We start from the raw sequence: 16,707 nt of genomic DNA on the forward strand, positions 1-16,707 counted from the left end.
TAGCACTGACATATTATCACAAGCTCTAGGCCAGCAATAAGAAACCAGTAAGAACAAGGCCAGAAACCCAGTAGAAAAAAAAAAAAATGAGCAAAGGATATGAATAAACAGTCCACATAAAAGGAAATGCCAAGTGGCTCCTGAATATGCGAAAAGATGCCCAGGGCGCAGTGGCTCATGCCTGTAATCCCAGCACTTTGGGAGGCCAAGGTGGGAGGATCGCTTGAGCCCAGGAGTTGGACACCAGTCTGGACAACATGGTGAGATCCTGTCTTTACCGAAAATTTTAAAAATTTTGGTGGAGCTACACCTGTAGCCCCAGCTATTCAGGAGGCTGAGGTTGGAAGATCGCTTGAGCCTGAGAGTTGGAGGCTGCAGTGAGCCGTGATTGTGCCACTGCACTCCAGCCTGGGCAGCAGAGAAAGAAAAAGATGCTCAGACGAACTCACTATTTCCAATGTGCAAATTAAAGTTATTCTGAGATAAAAATTTTTACCCATAAATGTGGCAAAAATTTAAAAGTTTAATAACATAATCTGCTGGAGAGGCTGAGAGGAATAGGCACTCCACTGGGAGTGTAAAGTGGTGCAACCCCACGGCAGGGTCTGGCAAAGTTGCAAATGCATTTTCCTTTCACCCAGCAATCTGCCAACCAGAAATTTATTCAACAAATATCCAAAGTATACATAGTTACATATTTCATTATGGTTTATAATAGCAAAGTATGAGAAATAACGCAAGGTGTCCATAAAAGGAGGCTTGATAAAGTAATGGGCATTCATTTGTTTTGTTTTAAATTTTAATTTCCTTTTTTTTTTTTTTTTTTTTTTTTTTTTTTTTTTTTAGAGACAGGGTCTCACTCTATCACCCAGGCTGGAGTGCAGAGTGCAGTGGTGCCATCAAAGCTCACCTTAACCTCCAACTCCTGGGCTCCAGTGATCTCCCACCTCAGCTCGCTCTCCAAGAGGCAGTATGGCGGCCGGGCGCGGTGGCTCAAGCCTGTAATCCCAGCACTTTGGGAGGCCGAGGCGGGTGGATCACGAGGTCAGGAGATCGAGACCCTCCTGGCTAACACGGTGAAACCCCGTCTCTACTAAAAATACAAAAAACTAGCCGGGCGCCGTGGCGGGCGCCTGTAGTCCCAGCTACTCGGAGGCTGAGGCGGGAGAATGGCGGGGAACCCGGGAGGCGGAGCTTGCAGTGAGCCGAGATCGGGCCACTGCACTCCAGCCTGGGCGACACAGCGAGACTCCGTCTAAAAAAAAAAAAAAAGAGGCAGTATGGCATAGTGGATAATAATCTAGACTTAGGAACACCTGCCTGGTTTGGAATCCCAACCATATCATTTACTAGCTGTGTGCCCTTGGGCAAGTTTGTTAATCCCTCTACTGCCTCCCTCTACTAACTACTGCCTCAATTTTTTAACAGTGAAAAAGAGCAAATAATAACACCTGTCTCATAAGGTTGTTATGAATAAGTAAGTTAACATTTGTAAAACACCCAGAACAGTGCCTGACCACCCATGCTAAGTAAAAAAATCAAGGTACAAAACAGTGTGTATTACACACTACCTCTTGTATGTAAATATGTGTGTATATGTGTGTGCGTATATATATGTAAGTATTAACTAGTGTTTATACAAAGAACCTCTGGAAGAATACATAAAAACTAAAAAGCATAACTGGAATTTAGAGTAGAAAATAAGAGAAAGGGTTTTTGTTGTAAACCTTTTCATATTGTTGTGATTTTTTTTTTTTTTTTTTCTAAGACGGAGTCTCGCTCTGTCACCAGCCTGGAGTGCAGTGGTATCACCTTGGCTCACTGCAACCTCTGCCTCCTGGGTTCAAGCAGTTCTCCTGCCTCAGCCTCCTGAGTCGCTGGGACTACAGGCGTGTGCCACCACGCCCAGCTAATTTTTGTATTTTTAGTAGAGATGGGGTTTCACCATGTTGGCCACGATGGTCTCGATCTCATGAGCTTGTCATCTGCCCACCTCAGCCTCCCAAAGTGCTGGGATTACAGGCGTGAGCCACTGTGCCCGGCCTTGTTTTGATTTTTGAATCATATAAATAAAAACCTATTCAAAATAAATTTTAAAAGAAAGTTTTAAGGCTAGTCTGCCAGAACCTAAGTAATAATAGAAATAAATAGGCACTGCCTGAGACAGACTAAAAATGGAGACATTTTCCTTTGGAAGGACAAAGTTGATGGTATGTATAATCAAAGTCTACAAACCAATATGAGCAAGAATAAGTGGCTAGATCCTGCCATGGGGTTCCTCCTTCAAGAAAGAAATATGCACAGGGGTTTCATGCTCAATAAAATAACTATTTCTTTTTTAGAATTTTAAAAAATAACACCACTATGAAGAGCTCAAGATATATACACAAACTTTTAATTTATAACAACAAACTTTTAAATATTTATAATTATTTTAAAGGAGGGGAGAGAGGGACTATGAGGTAGACAAAACGTAAAAGGAGAAAATGGAGGTGAAAGAACTGTGTAAGAGCGTGCAGGAGAGAATGAGTGAAATACATTCAACAGGCAAAGGGCCCACCAACCAATAACAGCAAAACCATCCAGCAATAGGAACAGAGAATTTTTTGCCTTGTGATGGATTCATAACTCTTTCAGGTCTTACACTCTTCTAGAAGGCAGGACTGTTGGCCAAGGACTAAGCACTCCCAATTTTAAGCAGGCAAGCCTAAAAGAGGATGGCAGAGCAGGGAAAGACACCTTGGAGCAGGGTCGAGTGGTATGGGAAAACACTGGCGTGCTGAAGGAAGACCTGAAGGGGGTCACAGAGGAGTAAGAGGATCAAAGGTGAGACAAGAACGTAAATGTTGTAGAATCAGAGCCTGAGAAGGAAACATCCATTGGTGCTAGTGGTAGTCATTGGGCCTCTAGGCATGGAAATGGGAAGGTAGATGAGATGAACCATATGTTGGATTTGAGTATTAGAGACAAATGTTTCACTTCGATTTTCCAGAGAGGGTTGGAGCCAGGACTGGGGCAGGGAGGTGACATGTCACTGAGAAGGAGAAACTGGCACTGCAGATCTGGACATGAGTAACGAGAGTGGAACCAACAGGTCACCAGAGGGCATGGTGCCCAGGTAGTGGCCCAGGAGAAAGTGCCCATTTCTGTGACCTTTAGTTTGAGGATGAGATTCTCTTTCATTCCTGGAAGGAAATGTTCAAGGTTTCCTCACAAGGAGCCCTGGGACCATCCACAGTACTGGCATTTTCTGGGCAGCAAGGCTTCCTGGGGTTTACTCCTTGGGCTTTACCATGACGTGATCGCAGACATCTCATAGCTAGTTCCTCCGAAGAGACGAATGGCTCGTGAGCCTGCAGTTCTTCAACAAACCAGGTGTAGACCAACAGTGATGGGAGACAAAGAAGGGTGTTCTTCCCGTCTGTCCCAGTGGGATTCATGTTTCTCAGAGGGTAAAAAGAAAGCAGAACTTGACCTTTACTTTCCTTTTACAGCAAATGGTTGTTCCAGAAAAAATGCAACAACACCTGAACTCTTCTAAAGAAAAAGAAGACAAAACCATCTAGTGCATCTCTGACATCCTGTTGAAGATCCTATTTGAAAAAAAGAGAGACAGAGAGAAAGGTTTTGTTTTAAGTAATAGAATAATCCAAAGTTAAAATTCAACACAATGGAAAGTATTAATTCGATCCATGCTGCAAACAAGCTTCTTGGGCTGCTTTATGAATTGTGTGAGCTGAAGGACAGCACCTTCCATATGGCCATATCCTCACATCGCCTTGGAAGTTTGCTTATCTGACTATCTTTCCCATCTGGCTTCAAACTTCTGGGCTCAAGAGATTCTCCCACCTCGGCCTCCCTGGTATCTAGGACCACAGATGCATGCCATCACATCTGGCTAATTTTAAAAAATATTTTGTGCAGACAGGGTCTCACTATGTTGCCTAGGCTGGTCTCAACAAATTGGGGCTCATCAGCAAACTGGGACACTCTTTTCAGGGCTGATAACCTATTCCCCTGGCTTCCCAAAACACTTTCTTAGTCCTATCAAAGGGGTAAGCAAATTTGCCTTGAGGCTAGAAGAATGGAGAGAAGACTGGGCATGGTGGCTCCCGCCTGTAGTCCCAGAACTTTGAGGCCAAGGCAGGTGAATGGCTTGAGCTCAGGAGTTTGAGACCAGCCTGGGCAACATGGTGAAACCTCATTTCTAGAAAAAATTAGCCAGGCATGGTGGCACACACCTGTAGTCCCAGCTACTCAGGCAGCTGAGGGGGGAGGATCACCTGTGCCTGGGAGGTCCAGGCTGCAGTGAGCTGTGATTGTGCCACAGCGCTCCAGCCTGGGCAACAGAGGGAGATCATGTCTCAATAATAATAATAATAATAACCGTAATTAATAATGTCTAGGACTTAGATGGGCCAAGAGGTGAGGTGAATATTAAGTACTTTGGAGCAGAAAGTAAAAACTGTTTATGTCAGAACATCAGAAAAAGACTGTGGGTCAGACACAAATGCTCCCCCTGCCTGCCCCCTGAGCACAGCTCCCTCTGTGGACTGTTGAAATGTGGCTCCTTGGCTCAGTGCCCTCCAATGGCGCCACCTCACTAGAAAAAAAGCCCTTGTAGTGACCTCAAGGCTGTACCTAATCTGCCCACCACCCACCCTTCTGACCATATATATATATATATATATTTTTTTTTTTTCATATGGATTTTCACTCTTGTAGCCTAGGCTGGAGTGCAATGTCGCACTCTCGCTCACCACAACCTCCACCTCCCAGGTTTAAGCAATTCTCCTGCCTCAGCCTCCCGTGTAGCCAGGATTACAGGCATGAACCACCAAGCCTAGCTAATTTTTTTTGTATTTTTAGTAGAGACAGGGTTTTTCCATGTTGGTCAGGCTAGTCTCGAACTCCCAACCTCAGGTGATCCGCCCTCCTCGGCCTCCCAAAGTGCCAGGATTACAGGCATGAGCCACCATGCCTGGCCCTGACCATATCTTTTATGACTTTCTCCCTCACTCAGCTTCAGCCACACTGGCCTCCTTGCCATTCTTCAAACACACGAGATGCATTCCTGCCCCAGGGGCTTTGCTGTCCTCCTGCCTCCAATCCTCTGTCTCCTCCCCGATACCCACAGTTCAGTCCCATGCTTCTTTCAAGGTTTTCCTCAGAGGTCACCTTCTTTATGGCTCACGCCTGTAAGCACTTTGGGAGGCCGAGGCTGGTGGAGCACTTGAGCCCAGGAGTTTGAGACTAGCCTGGCCAACATGGTGAAACACCCCTGTACTAAAAGTACAAAAATAGCCGGTGTGGTGGCATGCCTATACTCCCAGCTACTCGGGAGGCTGAGGCGTGATAATTGCTTGCACCTGGGAGGCAGAGGTTGCAGTGATGACTTTGTGCCACGGCATTCCAGCCTGGATGACAGAGTGAGACTATGTCTCAAAATAAAATAAATAAAATAAAATAAAATAAAACAAAGTCACCTTCTCAGTGAGGCCTTCCCTTGACATCTCTACTTAAAATTGCAAACCCCAACACTCCTTATCCCTTTCCTTGCTTTACTTTTCTCCAAAGCATGTATCACTATCTGATAAACTACCTACTTTATTTGTATAGATAGTGTTTGTCTCCCTTACAAACTCCGTGAGACCAGGAATATTGTCTCTTTGATCACTCCCATATCTCCAGTACTTAAACAGAGCCTGACATACAGTAGGTGCTCGATAAAAGTTGAAGAAATGAATGGAGGAAGGAATGGAAAACCATTAGCAGTAGGCTAAGGAACTTAGACTTTGTCCTGCTAGCAACTGAAAATCATTAAAGGATTTTCTCCCCCTCTTATAGTTGATATCAGCTAGGAAAATGGAATGAGTTTCCTTTCAGCATGGCAGACAAGAAAAAGTATAGAACACTGAGTCAGATGCTCATATGTTTAAATTCCAGTCTTGTCACTTAGAAGCTAAGTGCCCTTTGATAAGTTTTGTAATCTCTCTGAAACTCCACTGCTTCTCCTGAAATACCTGTGACAGCAGTTCATAGGGTTACTGGGAGAATGAAATGAAACATGAAAAAGTGTCTCAAAAGGTACCCGGAAAAAATTTTAATAAATGTTTGTTTCCCTCCTTTCTTTCTAACAAACTGAGAAATTCCCTATGCATTATGACATCAGTCAGATTCCCAGAGGAAACAGATGGCACATCCAAATTAGGCTAACTCAAGGTGAGTTAAATAGAGAGACTCTACAAAGGTGTGGAGAAACCACAGAGGATGGGGCAGTACCCAGACCCAGTGACAACAGAGTTGTCACCACTCCTAGGGGCGTAAGGACAGGGAGGGAGCAGTTTCCAGAACCCAGAAGGAGAGAAAAATTTCAAAGGCATATTTAAAATTCTAAAAGTGATGAGAAGCCTAACTATTTTAAAACATGCCTTATATCTAGAAAAGTATATGTCCCGGGCTTTAAAAAAAAAAAAAAGATAAAGAAAAAAAAACATACTTGAACCAAAACCCCACACAACTCAATGGCAAAATAGAAGATTTTTTTTTTCTTTTTCAGATTCAGGGTCTCTCTCTGTCACCCATGTTGAAGTGCAGTGACACAATCATAGCTCACTATGGCCTCGAATTCCTGGGCTCAAGCAATCCTCCCACCTCAGCCTCCCAAGTAGCTGGACTACAGGCACACACCACCACACCTGGCTAATTTTTCAAAAAATTGTTTTGTAGAGACAGGGTCTCACTATGTTGCCCAGGCTGGTCTCAAACTCCTGGCCTCAGCCTCCTAATGTGCTGGGATTACAGGTGTGAGCCACTGTGCCCAGCCTAAAAGATGTTATTTTGAGAAACACAGAACACTTTTGAAAAAGACAGAGCACTTGCTTAAGTAAAAGGAACAAGAGAGCAAAAAATTTGGCAGCTCAACAACAATCCATTTAGCAGATAAAAATACAACTTGATGAGCTGCTTGATAGGCAGTTCCAAGAGCAAGAATAAAAGTTTCTTTAAATACATCAATGGCAGGAAGGCATCTAGAGAATCGATGTGACTGCTTGATTAAACAGAGTACAAAAGGTAAATAAATGATGACTATATATGAAAGAAAGTTACCACACCAGACTTGAAATTCTGTTAATTTCCTTGATTCGAACTTCGAAGCAGCAAAGCCTTCAGCATTTCAGAGCCAAACTTAGAAGGATTTGATTTTTTTTTTTTTTTTTTTTTTGAGACAGGGTCTCGCTTTGTTACCCAGGCTGGAGTGCAGTGGCACGATCACAGCTTACTGCAGCCTTGACCTCACAGGCTCAAGCGATCCTCCCACCTCGGCCTCCCGAGTAGCTGGGACTGTGGCCACCACACTCGGCTGGAATTTTTCAAACTATTATTTTTTAAATGTGTTGTGGTCTTTTTAAAGGTGTTCTAGGCTGAGTGCAGTGGCTCATGCCTATAATCCTAGCACTTTGGGAGGCTGACGCAGACAGATTACTTGAGCCCAGGAGTTTGAGACCAGGCTGGGCAACGTGGTGAAATCCTGTCTCTACAAAAAAAATACAAAACAATTAGCCAGGTGTGGTGGGCAACTGTGGTCCCAGCTACTCTGGAGGCCTAGGTGGGAGGATTCCTTGAACCTGGGAAGTTGAGGCTGCAGTGAGATAGTGCCACTGTACTCCAAATTGGGCAACAGAGTGGGACCCTGTCTCAAAACAACAACAACAAAAAAGGTATTCTAAAGTGCAAGTTTATAGGTTTATAGTACAGAACAAATGTCTAGGTCGAAACTAGCTTTGTAAAGTCCTGCAAGAAAAGCTGGAGCAGGCTTAAGGATAGCTATACAGATCAGTGGAACAGAATTGAGAGTACAGAAAGAAACTCTCATATTTACAGCCCATTGGTTTTCAACAAGGGTGCCAAGGATGGCAATGGCTGCTGCCCTCATGCTGGCTGCAGCAGGAAGGTGCAGCTTGGGCCGCATGCTCCATGGAGCCAGTGGGAGCCCCACCCCTTCTGAGTTGGGGCAGGAGCTCCCTGGGAGACACTCTGGCCACCCTCCCAGTTGCAGGACCCAGGCATTTCTGCAGCCTGCACCCTTGGGGGCCCCAGGAAGGACCTACCCCTACCCCTGAAGGCTCAGGGGTGTCTGCTCCCACTGCCTGGCCTATCTCTGCTCCCAGAGCCTGCTCCAATCTCTGAGTAGGGGGTGGGGCCAAGTCCCTCATGGTGCCGGAGGCAGATTGATTCCTGGGTGGAAGGGAGTGGGTCCCCAGTGAGACCCCACCTTCAGGTCAGGGAGGGTCTAAAGGCGGGGGGCTAGGCTGCCAGTCCTGTGCACCAGAGTGCGGACTGGTGGTGCCCCTTCCAGGCCCACCCATGGCCACCCATGGACCAATCAGCATGCACTGCCTCCCCTCTGAGGTCCATAAAAGCCTTGGGCTCAGCCAGAGCAGGGCAGATGATGTCCTCAGGAGAAAGAGGGTAGAGAGACAATGGGATGATCAGCTGCAGAGAGAAGCTACCCTCTCTGCTGACAGCTGGAGATGAGGGAACAACAAGTTGCAGAGAGGAACTGCTCTCTCTGCTAACAGCTGCAGAGATGACCTGCTGGCAGAGAGGAGCCACCCTCTCTAGGGCCACCTCTCCACTGAGAGCTGCAGACATTGGGAGGACTAGTTGCAAAGAGGAGCTACTCTCTCCAGGGCCTCCTCTCTGCTGAGAACTGAACACTCAATGGATAACCTGCCTACAGAGAGGAGCTACCCACTGCGGATCTCCTCTGAGCTGTTGTAACACTCAATAAAGCTCATCTTTGTCTTGTTTACCCTTCACTTGTCTGCGTACCTCATTCTTCCTGGATGCAGGACAAGAACTTGGGGAAAAGATGCCATGGCCACAGAGATTTCCGGCCAGAAAATTGCACCCCAAAGATCCCATAACACCAAAACAATTTATAGGGAAACAATCGTCTTTTCAACAAATGGTACTCCAGACACAGTGAGATGTACCTATAGTCCCAGCTACTCGGGAGGTTGAGGTCGGAGGATCTCTTGAGCCCAGGAGTTTGAGGCCAGTCTGGGCAGCATAACAAGACCCCGCCTCAAACAAATAAACAAACAACAACAAAATCCAAATGGTGCTGGGACAACAGGATACCCATATGCAAAAAAATGAAGATAGACTCTTAACTAAAATGTATGTAAAAATTAATTTCAAATGGATCAAAGACCTAAATTTAACAACTAAAACTAAAAAGCCTTTAGAAGAAAACATAAATGTGGCACCCAAAGCAAAAGCACTAGCAACAAAAAGAAAAGTAGATAAATTGAACTTCATCAAAATTTAAAACTTTTGTACTTCAAAGAACACTATCAATAAAGTAAAAGGACAACCTACAGAATGGGATATAATATTTGCAAATCATATATCTGATAAGAAACTTAAATCCAGAATATACAAATGACTCCTAGGCCAAGGCAGGAAGATCATTTGAGCCCAGGAATCCAGGACCAGCCTGGGCAACATAGTGAGGCCCTGTCTCTACAAAAAAAAATAAAATAAAATAAAAATTAAAAAATTAGCCAGGTGTGGTGGCACATGCCTGTGGTCCCAGCAACTCAGGAGGCTGAGGTGGGAGGATCAACTGAACCCAGGAGTTCAAGGCTCTGTGAGCTATGATCGCAGCACTGTACTCCAGACTAGGCAACAGAGCAAGAACCTGTCTCAAAAAAAAAAAAAAGACTCATATAATGATAAAAAGATAAGTAGTCAATTATAAATGGGCAAGGATATGAATAGACATTTCTTCAAAGAGAAAAATAACCAATAATCATATGTAAAGATGCATATTATTCATCAGGGAAATGCAAATCAAAAACACAATGAGATACACTTCATACCCACTAGGATGGCTATAATCAAAAAGATAGTTAATAACAAATGTTGGCAAAGATGTGAAGAAACTGGAACCCTCATACTCTGCTGGTGGACCACAGTGTATAATAGTGTAAACACCTTGGAAAACAGTCTGAAAGTTCCTCAAAAAGTGAAACACAGAGATGTCACATGACCCAGCAATTCCATTCCTAGGTATGTACCCAAAAGAATTTAAAACATGTCTACACAAAAACTTATATACAAATGTTCATAGCATCATTATTCACAATAGCCACAAAGTGGAAACAACCCAAATGTCCAACCACTGGTGAATGGATAAGCAAAATGTGGTATATCTGTATAATAGAATATTCAACTGTAAAAAGAAGTAAAATACTGATACATGCTACAACGTGGATAAGCCTTGAAAAAAGTATGTTAAGTGAAAGAAGCCATACACAAAGTTCCATATTGTGTTACTCCACTTATGTAAAATGTCCAGAACAGACAAATCCACAGAGACACAAAGTAGATTGGTGAAGCTGGGCTTTGCACTGGCTGTTCCCTCTGCCTGGAACACTTTCCCACTCCAGGTGTTCCCATGGCTAGCTCCCTCATTTTCAGTCTCTGCTTAAATATCACCTTCCCAGAGACGCCTTCCCTGACAGCCTATTGGAAGTCACTCTCCATCAATCAGTGTGCCCTGATTCTGCTTGGAGTTTGCATCCCTGTCTGACTTGGCTGTTTACTGTTCATCTGCCTTGTTATCTGCTCCCTCCCCACATCATTTCTATGAGACTGCTGCTCACTGCTGTAGCCACCAATGCCTGGAACTGAGTCTGACATTCAATAAATATTTGTTGGAATGAAATTGGCCTATCAAATAGTTTATTTGATTGCCTATGTTCTCTATGTTTATTTTCTCTTTATTTCTCTCTTGCTTTATTTTATTTTATTTTTTGGGACAGAGTCTCACTCTGTCACCTAGGCTGGAGTGCAGTGGCACAATCTCGGCTCACTGCAACCACTGCCTCCCAGGTTTAAGAGATTATCCTGCCTCAGCCTCCCGAGTAGCTGGGACTATAGGTGTGTGCCACCATGCCTGACTAATTTTTGTGTTTTTCAGTAGAGACGGGGTTTCACCATGTTGGCCAGGCTGGTCTCAAATTCCTGACCTCAAGTGATCTGCCCACCTTGGCCTCCCAAAGTGCTGGGATTACAGGCATGAGCCACCGCACCTGGACCCCTCTTGCCTTTATAGCATTATTGTTGGGATCTTCTATCCATGTTTTGTCTCCAGGATGCTTTATCTGAGGAAAAGGCTGTGTGTTGTCCACATTTGGACCTGAGTATAAAAGAGGACACGGCACTCCCTGTGGCATGCATGGTGGAGGACAGCATGGTGGAAGCTGCACCAAGAAAGCTTCACAGGATAGTTGAATCTAAGAGCAAGAAACTGGGCTCTGAGGGGTCTGCCACCCCGTCTGTCACAGAGCGCATGTGATCACACAAATCCCCTGAGGAATGCGTAAAAAGGTAGATTCTGATTCTGACTGTGTGGGCTGGAGTCTCAGATCTTACACATCTAACCAAGTGATGCTGATGCTGCCAGTCCACAGACCACAGTCTGAGTAGCAAGTATGAGATTAAATGCCAGCTTTGGCTCAGGTTCACAATGTTTAGATCTAATATTTGGTAATCCAGACAGTACTAATCCATTAATTCTGACAATTCCTGGGCATCTCAGACACTTGGCAGCTGTGGTTTTGTTTGCTCTTTCCTCCTACCTGACAGGCCCTGGCTGGGGAAACTGAAGCCTCACCTCTCGAACCATCCTATGATCAATACTGTCCCCAATGTGTCTCAGCTGCATGGCCAACTTGTGAATTATTTGCTCCTGCTGATGCTTCTGACCAATGCTATGCTCCTTGGGCTGAGAAGGTAGATTATGATCTGCATTGAGAAAAAAAGAGATAATCCCACTTAATTATCTGTAAAATCACCACTAGTTACTAAAAACTGTCTTAGAAAATGAGAGGGTTGGCTGGGTGCAATGACTCATGCCTGTAATCCCAGCATTTTAGGAGGCCAAGGTGGGTAGATCACTTGAGGTCAAGAGTTCAAGACCAGCCTGGTCAACACAGTGAAACCCAATCTCTACTAAAAATACAAAAAATTAGCTGGACATGGTGGCGGGCACCTGTAATCCCTGCTACTAGGGAGGCTGAGCTGAGGCCAGGAGAATCACTTGAACCCAGGATGGCAGAGGTTGCAGTGAGCCAACGGATGCACCATTGCACTCCAGTCTGGGGACAAGAGCAAAAGCTCCACTCAAAAAAAAAAAAAAAAAAAAGAGAGAGTTGAAATTCAGTCTTATTAATAATTATCAAAAAGTAAAGCCATATCTATGGAACAGATCAGCTCTCTCCAATAGAAATATATATTCAAGCCACACATGTAATTTTAAATTTTCTAGTAGTAAAATCAGGTAAAATAATTTTAGTAATTTATTTACCTAAATCAATATATCCAAAATATCTAATTAAACATTAATCAATATAAAATGATTAATTGATGTATTTTTGCATTTAACATTATGACCTAAGTCTTCGAAATTCAGTGTTATTTGTACTTACAGGACACTTCAATTTAGATGCTAAACTTTTCACCAGAAAATCTTGATCTATACTTAGATTTCATGAGTTGACAGTTTAAAAAAGTAGCATTCATGCCAGACGCCATGGCTCACCATCTATAATCTCAAAACTTTGGGGGCCAAGTGGGAGGATCACTTGGGCCCAGGAATTTCAGACCGCCAGGGCAAATAGTGAGACCTTGTCTCCCTTTTTAAACCCCCCCCAAAAAAAATTAAAAAATTAGCTGTGCATGTGACTGACACTGTAGTTCCCACCTACTCGACTGAGGCTACATGGGAAGAATTCTTGAGCCCAGGAGGGGAGGCTGAGCCAGCTATGATCACACCATGCACTCCAGGACTGACCAACAGAGCAAGACCTTGCCTCAAAAAAAAAAAAAAAAAGATTCACATATCCAGGCTCATTTCCAAACATACTTAAAAGCTCCAACACTTAAATCAATTATCAGTTTTCAAATTTAAATTAATTAAAATTAATTAAAACTTAAAATTCAGGTCCTCATTGCACCAGCCACATTTCAAGTGCTAATAACCAAATGTGGGTTAGTAGCTATTGTATTGGACAAGTAGTATAGATCTTTATAGCTTTCAACAGATAGATTTTTCCACTTATATATAAATATATAACATATATATTATATGTGTGTGCATATATATAAAATGGAAAATCTATTTTGGGATAACTATATATAAAAATTCTGTGTGTATACATATATAGTATATTTATATATATTTTTTTTTTTTTTTTTTTTTTTAATAGACACAGGGTCTTGCTTTGTTGCCCAGGCTGGTCTTGGTTTTAAACTCCTGGGCTCAAGCGATTCTCACACCTCTATCTTCTGAAGTGCTGAGATTACAGGAATGAGCCACTATGCCCAGCCCCATTTAATATTTTTACGCACTCTCCTTGATGAGCTCTCCAAACTTTATTTGCTTCCAGCAACCAATGAACGTTTTTAAGCAACACTCTAAGTTAACACTTGGTAGGTGCTTTGGGGAAGGTCTAAAGAATACAACAAGGTTTCTGTCCTTTAGTCACTTAGAACCCACAGGTTAGAGATGATACAATTCCCAGTGCTTTAGGACTACAGAAGAGAAGGAAATGAATTTGGGCTAAAGTAGACATAAGTATGGCTTCATAGAGAAAGCAAGAGTTGTGTTGAACCTGTTTCATTTCAATAAAATTGGAGAACCTTTGATTTTCAGCCTTGAACTCAAAGAGTCGAGTGGGAGAGACACAAACTACAATTCAACATGTTAGAGTAAGAATGAGGTTTGCACAGATGGGTCAGGAAGACATCCCAAACGAAGTAGGTGATATCTGAGTTGAGTCTTGAAGGATGAAGGATGACTAAGAATTAGCCTGGAGAAGATACAGACTGGGGAAGAGCCAGCTGAGAGAGTGCAAATAGGACATTCCAGGCAGAAGGATCAGGTGAGCAAAGGCTTGGGGGTGACAGACAGGAAGGTTTTATGCATAAACTCTAAGTAGTGCTGTTGTTGAAAGGGAGGGACATAGGAGACAAGGCAATAGAGAAGGCACAAGAAGAGGCTTCAACTTTATCCAGTAGAGATAAAGGAGAGCTCCCCGAGGGGAGACTTTTTAAACTCCCAATGCTCAGGCCTCTTTCCACTCCAGTGAAATTAGGAGCCTTGGAGTTGGACCAAGCATCAGTAATTTTCTTTTTCTTTTTCTTTTATTTTTTGAAACAGTTTTCACTCTGTCACCCAGCAATGGTGCTATCTCAGCACCACCGTGTCCAGCTGATTTTTGTATTATTAGTAGAGATGGGTTTTCACCATGTTGGCCAGGGTGGTCTCAAACTCCTGACCTCAAATGATCTGCCCACTTCAGCTTCCCAAAGTGCTGGGATTACAGGCATGAGCCACTGCACCTGGCCAGTACTTTCTTTAAGCTCCACAGGTGGTTCCCATGTGTAGCCAAGTTTGAGGATTGATGGTTTAGAGAGGTTGAGTAACTTGCCTAGGGTTTGAAAGCCAGTGAATGTAAGCCAGGATTTAAACTCAAGTACGTCTGCCTGCAAAACTCATGCACTTAACCTTAGCATGGAGCCTGAACTAAAGCAGTACTAATAGGGATGTAATAGTGGAAACAGATTATATATTTAGGAAACAGAATAGGCTGGGATTTAGTATTAGCTAGGGAAAGGGAGGAAAAGGGAAACTTTCACTTTTCAGGCTTGAGGTATTGAAATGGCAAAGGCAGCATCAGCCTGTACAGAGAATGGGATGGAGAGAGGGCAGGTGTGGAAGGCAGAGGAGGCCAGTAGAAAGAGAAAGAAGAAAACTTGAGTTCATTTATAAATTTTAGGTACCGACTAGGCATGGTGGCTCATACCTGTAATCCCAGCACTTTGGGAGGCCAAGGCAGGCAGATTGCCTGAGCTCAGGAGACTACTCTGGGCAACATGGCTCAACCCCATCTCTACCAAAACTATAAAAAATTAGCTGGGCATGGTGGCACACGCCTGTGGTCCCAGCTACTTGGGAGGCTGAGGCGGGAGGATCGCTTGAGCCCAGGACGTCGAGGCTACAGTGAGCTGAGATTGTGCCACTGCACTCCAGCCTGGGTGACAGAGAAAGACTCTGTCTCAAAATAACTAAATAAATCGTAGGTACCTTTATGACATTTTAGCAAGCATTTGGATAACATTCGGAGCACAGAGGATGTAGAACTTAAGATAAAGATTTAAGAGTCATTCATTCATTTATTCAATAACAATGTAGGAGAGTGGTTATGATTGAGGGAGAGTTAATACAGGTGATGACAGGACCTCTGGATAAGACAGATGGTTAACAAGATAGGCAAAGGAACAAAAGTCCACAGAAATGACTGAGAAGAAATCAAAGAGGTAAAAAGGGAACCAAGAAAATGATGTCAGGAAAGGCATCTTTCAAGTCTTGTTGAAAATGTCCTTTTAAAATGTATTAATGGACACTGTTACTTGGTTAACTACAGTATAAGAACACAGACAAGGGTCGCATAACTGTGTTTCAGTCAACCACAGATCACATATACAATGGTGGTCTCATAAGATTACAATGAAGTTGAAAAATTCCTATCACCTAGTGACATCATCAATACATTACTTATGTGTTTGGTGATGTTGATGTAAACAAACCTACTGTGCTGCCAGTCACTCAAGCAATCCTCCCAACTTAGCCTCCTGAGTAGCTGGGACCACAGGTGCAAGCCACCATGCCCAGCTAAATTTTGTATTTTTTGTAGAGATGGAGTCTTGCCATGTTGCCCACACTGGTCTCAAATTCCTGAGCTCAAACAATCGACCTGCCTTGGCCTTCCTAAGTGCTGAGATTACAGGTGTGCACCACCGTGCTTAGCCTGTTATTTTAGAGTATACTCCTTCTACTTACTGAAAAAAAAACAAAAACAAAACAAAACAAAACAAAAACGGCCGGGCGCAGTGGCCCACACCTGTAATCCTAGCACTTTGGGAGGCCAAGGCAGGTGGATTACGAGGTCAAGAGTTTGAGACCAGCCTTACCAACATGGTGAATCCCTGTCTCTATTAAAAATACAAAAATTAGCCGGGCGTGGTGGTGTCCACCCATAATCCCAGCTACTCAGGAGGCTGAGGCAGAGAATTCCTTGAACCTGGGAGGTGGAGGTTGCAGTGAGCCAAGATCGTGCCACTGGACTCCAGCCTGGGCAACAGAGCAAGACTCCGCCTCCAAAAAAAAAAAAGTTAACTGAAAACAGCCTCAGGCAGGTCTTTCAGGAGGTATTTCAGAAGAAGGCATTGTGACCTTCCCACGGGACAAGATATGGAGGTGGAAAAGAGTGATATTGATGATCCTGACCCTGTGTAGGCCTAGGCTAATATAAGTGTTTGTGTCTCACTTTTTAACAAAAAGTTAACAAAGTAAAACATAAAAAATTTTAATAGAAAAAATCTTATAAAGATGTAAAGAAAATATTTTTGGGCCGGGCGCGGTGGCTCACACCTGTAATCCCAGCACTTTGGGAGGCCGAGACGGGCGGATCACAAGGTCAGGAGATCGAGACCATGGTGAAACCCCGTCTCTACTAAAAATACAAAAGAAAATTAGCCGGGCGCGGTGGCGGGCGCCTGTAGTCCCAGCTACTCAGGAGGCTGAGGCAGGAGAATGGCGTGAACCCGGGAGGCGGAGCTTGCAGTGAG

At 43.7% G+C, this 16,707-nt stretch overlaps 1 protein-coding gene across 1 annotated transcript in view; it reads right to left on the reverse strand.

Annotated features, from left to right (window-relative positions):
• Positions 1-2,307: 2,307 nt before the first annotated feature.
• Positions 2,308-16,707, reverse strand: part of PXT1 (peroxisomal testis enriched protein 1) — a 60,396-nt gene continuing 45,996 nt past the window's right edge. Inside the window, exons 4-5 of the mRNA XM_017870101.1 lie at positions 11,690-11,820; positions 2,308-3,593 (exon numbers count right to left, since the gene is read on the reverse strand). Of these exons, the coding sequence (XP_017725590.1) occupies positions 3,489-3,593; positions 11,690-11,820 (236 nt within the window). The 3' untranslated portion in view covers positions 2,308-3,488. The remainder of the gene's footprint in view (positions 3,594-11,689; positions 11,821-16,707) is intronic.

The sequence above is a fragment of the Rhinopithecus bieti genome, unplaced genomic scaffold, assembly GCF_001698545.2.
Source record: "Rhinopithecus bieti isolate Rb0 unplaced genomic scaffold, ASM169854v2 scaffold_4553, whole genome shotgun sequence".
NCBI lineage: Eukaryota > Metazoa > Chordata > Mammalia > Primates > Cercopithecidae > Rhinopithecus > Rhinopithecus bieti.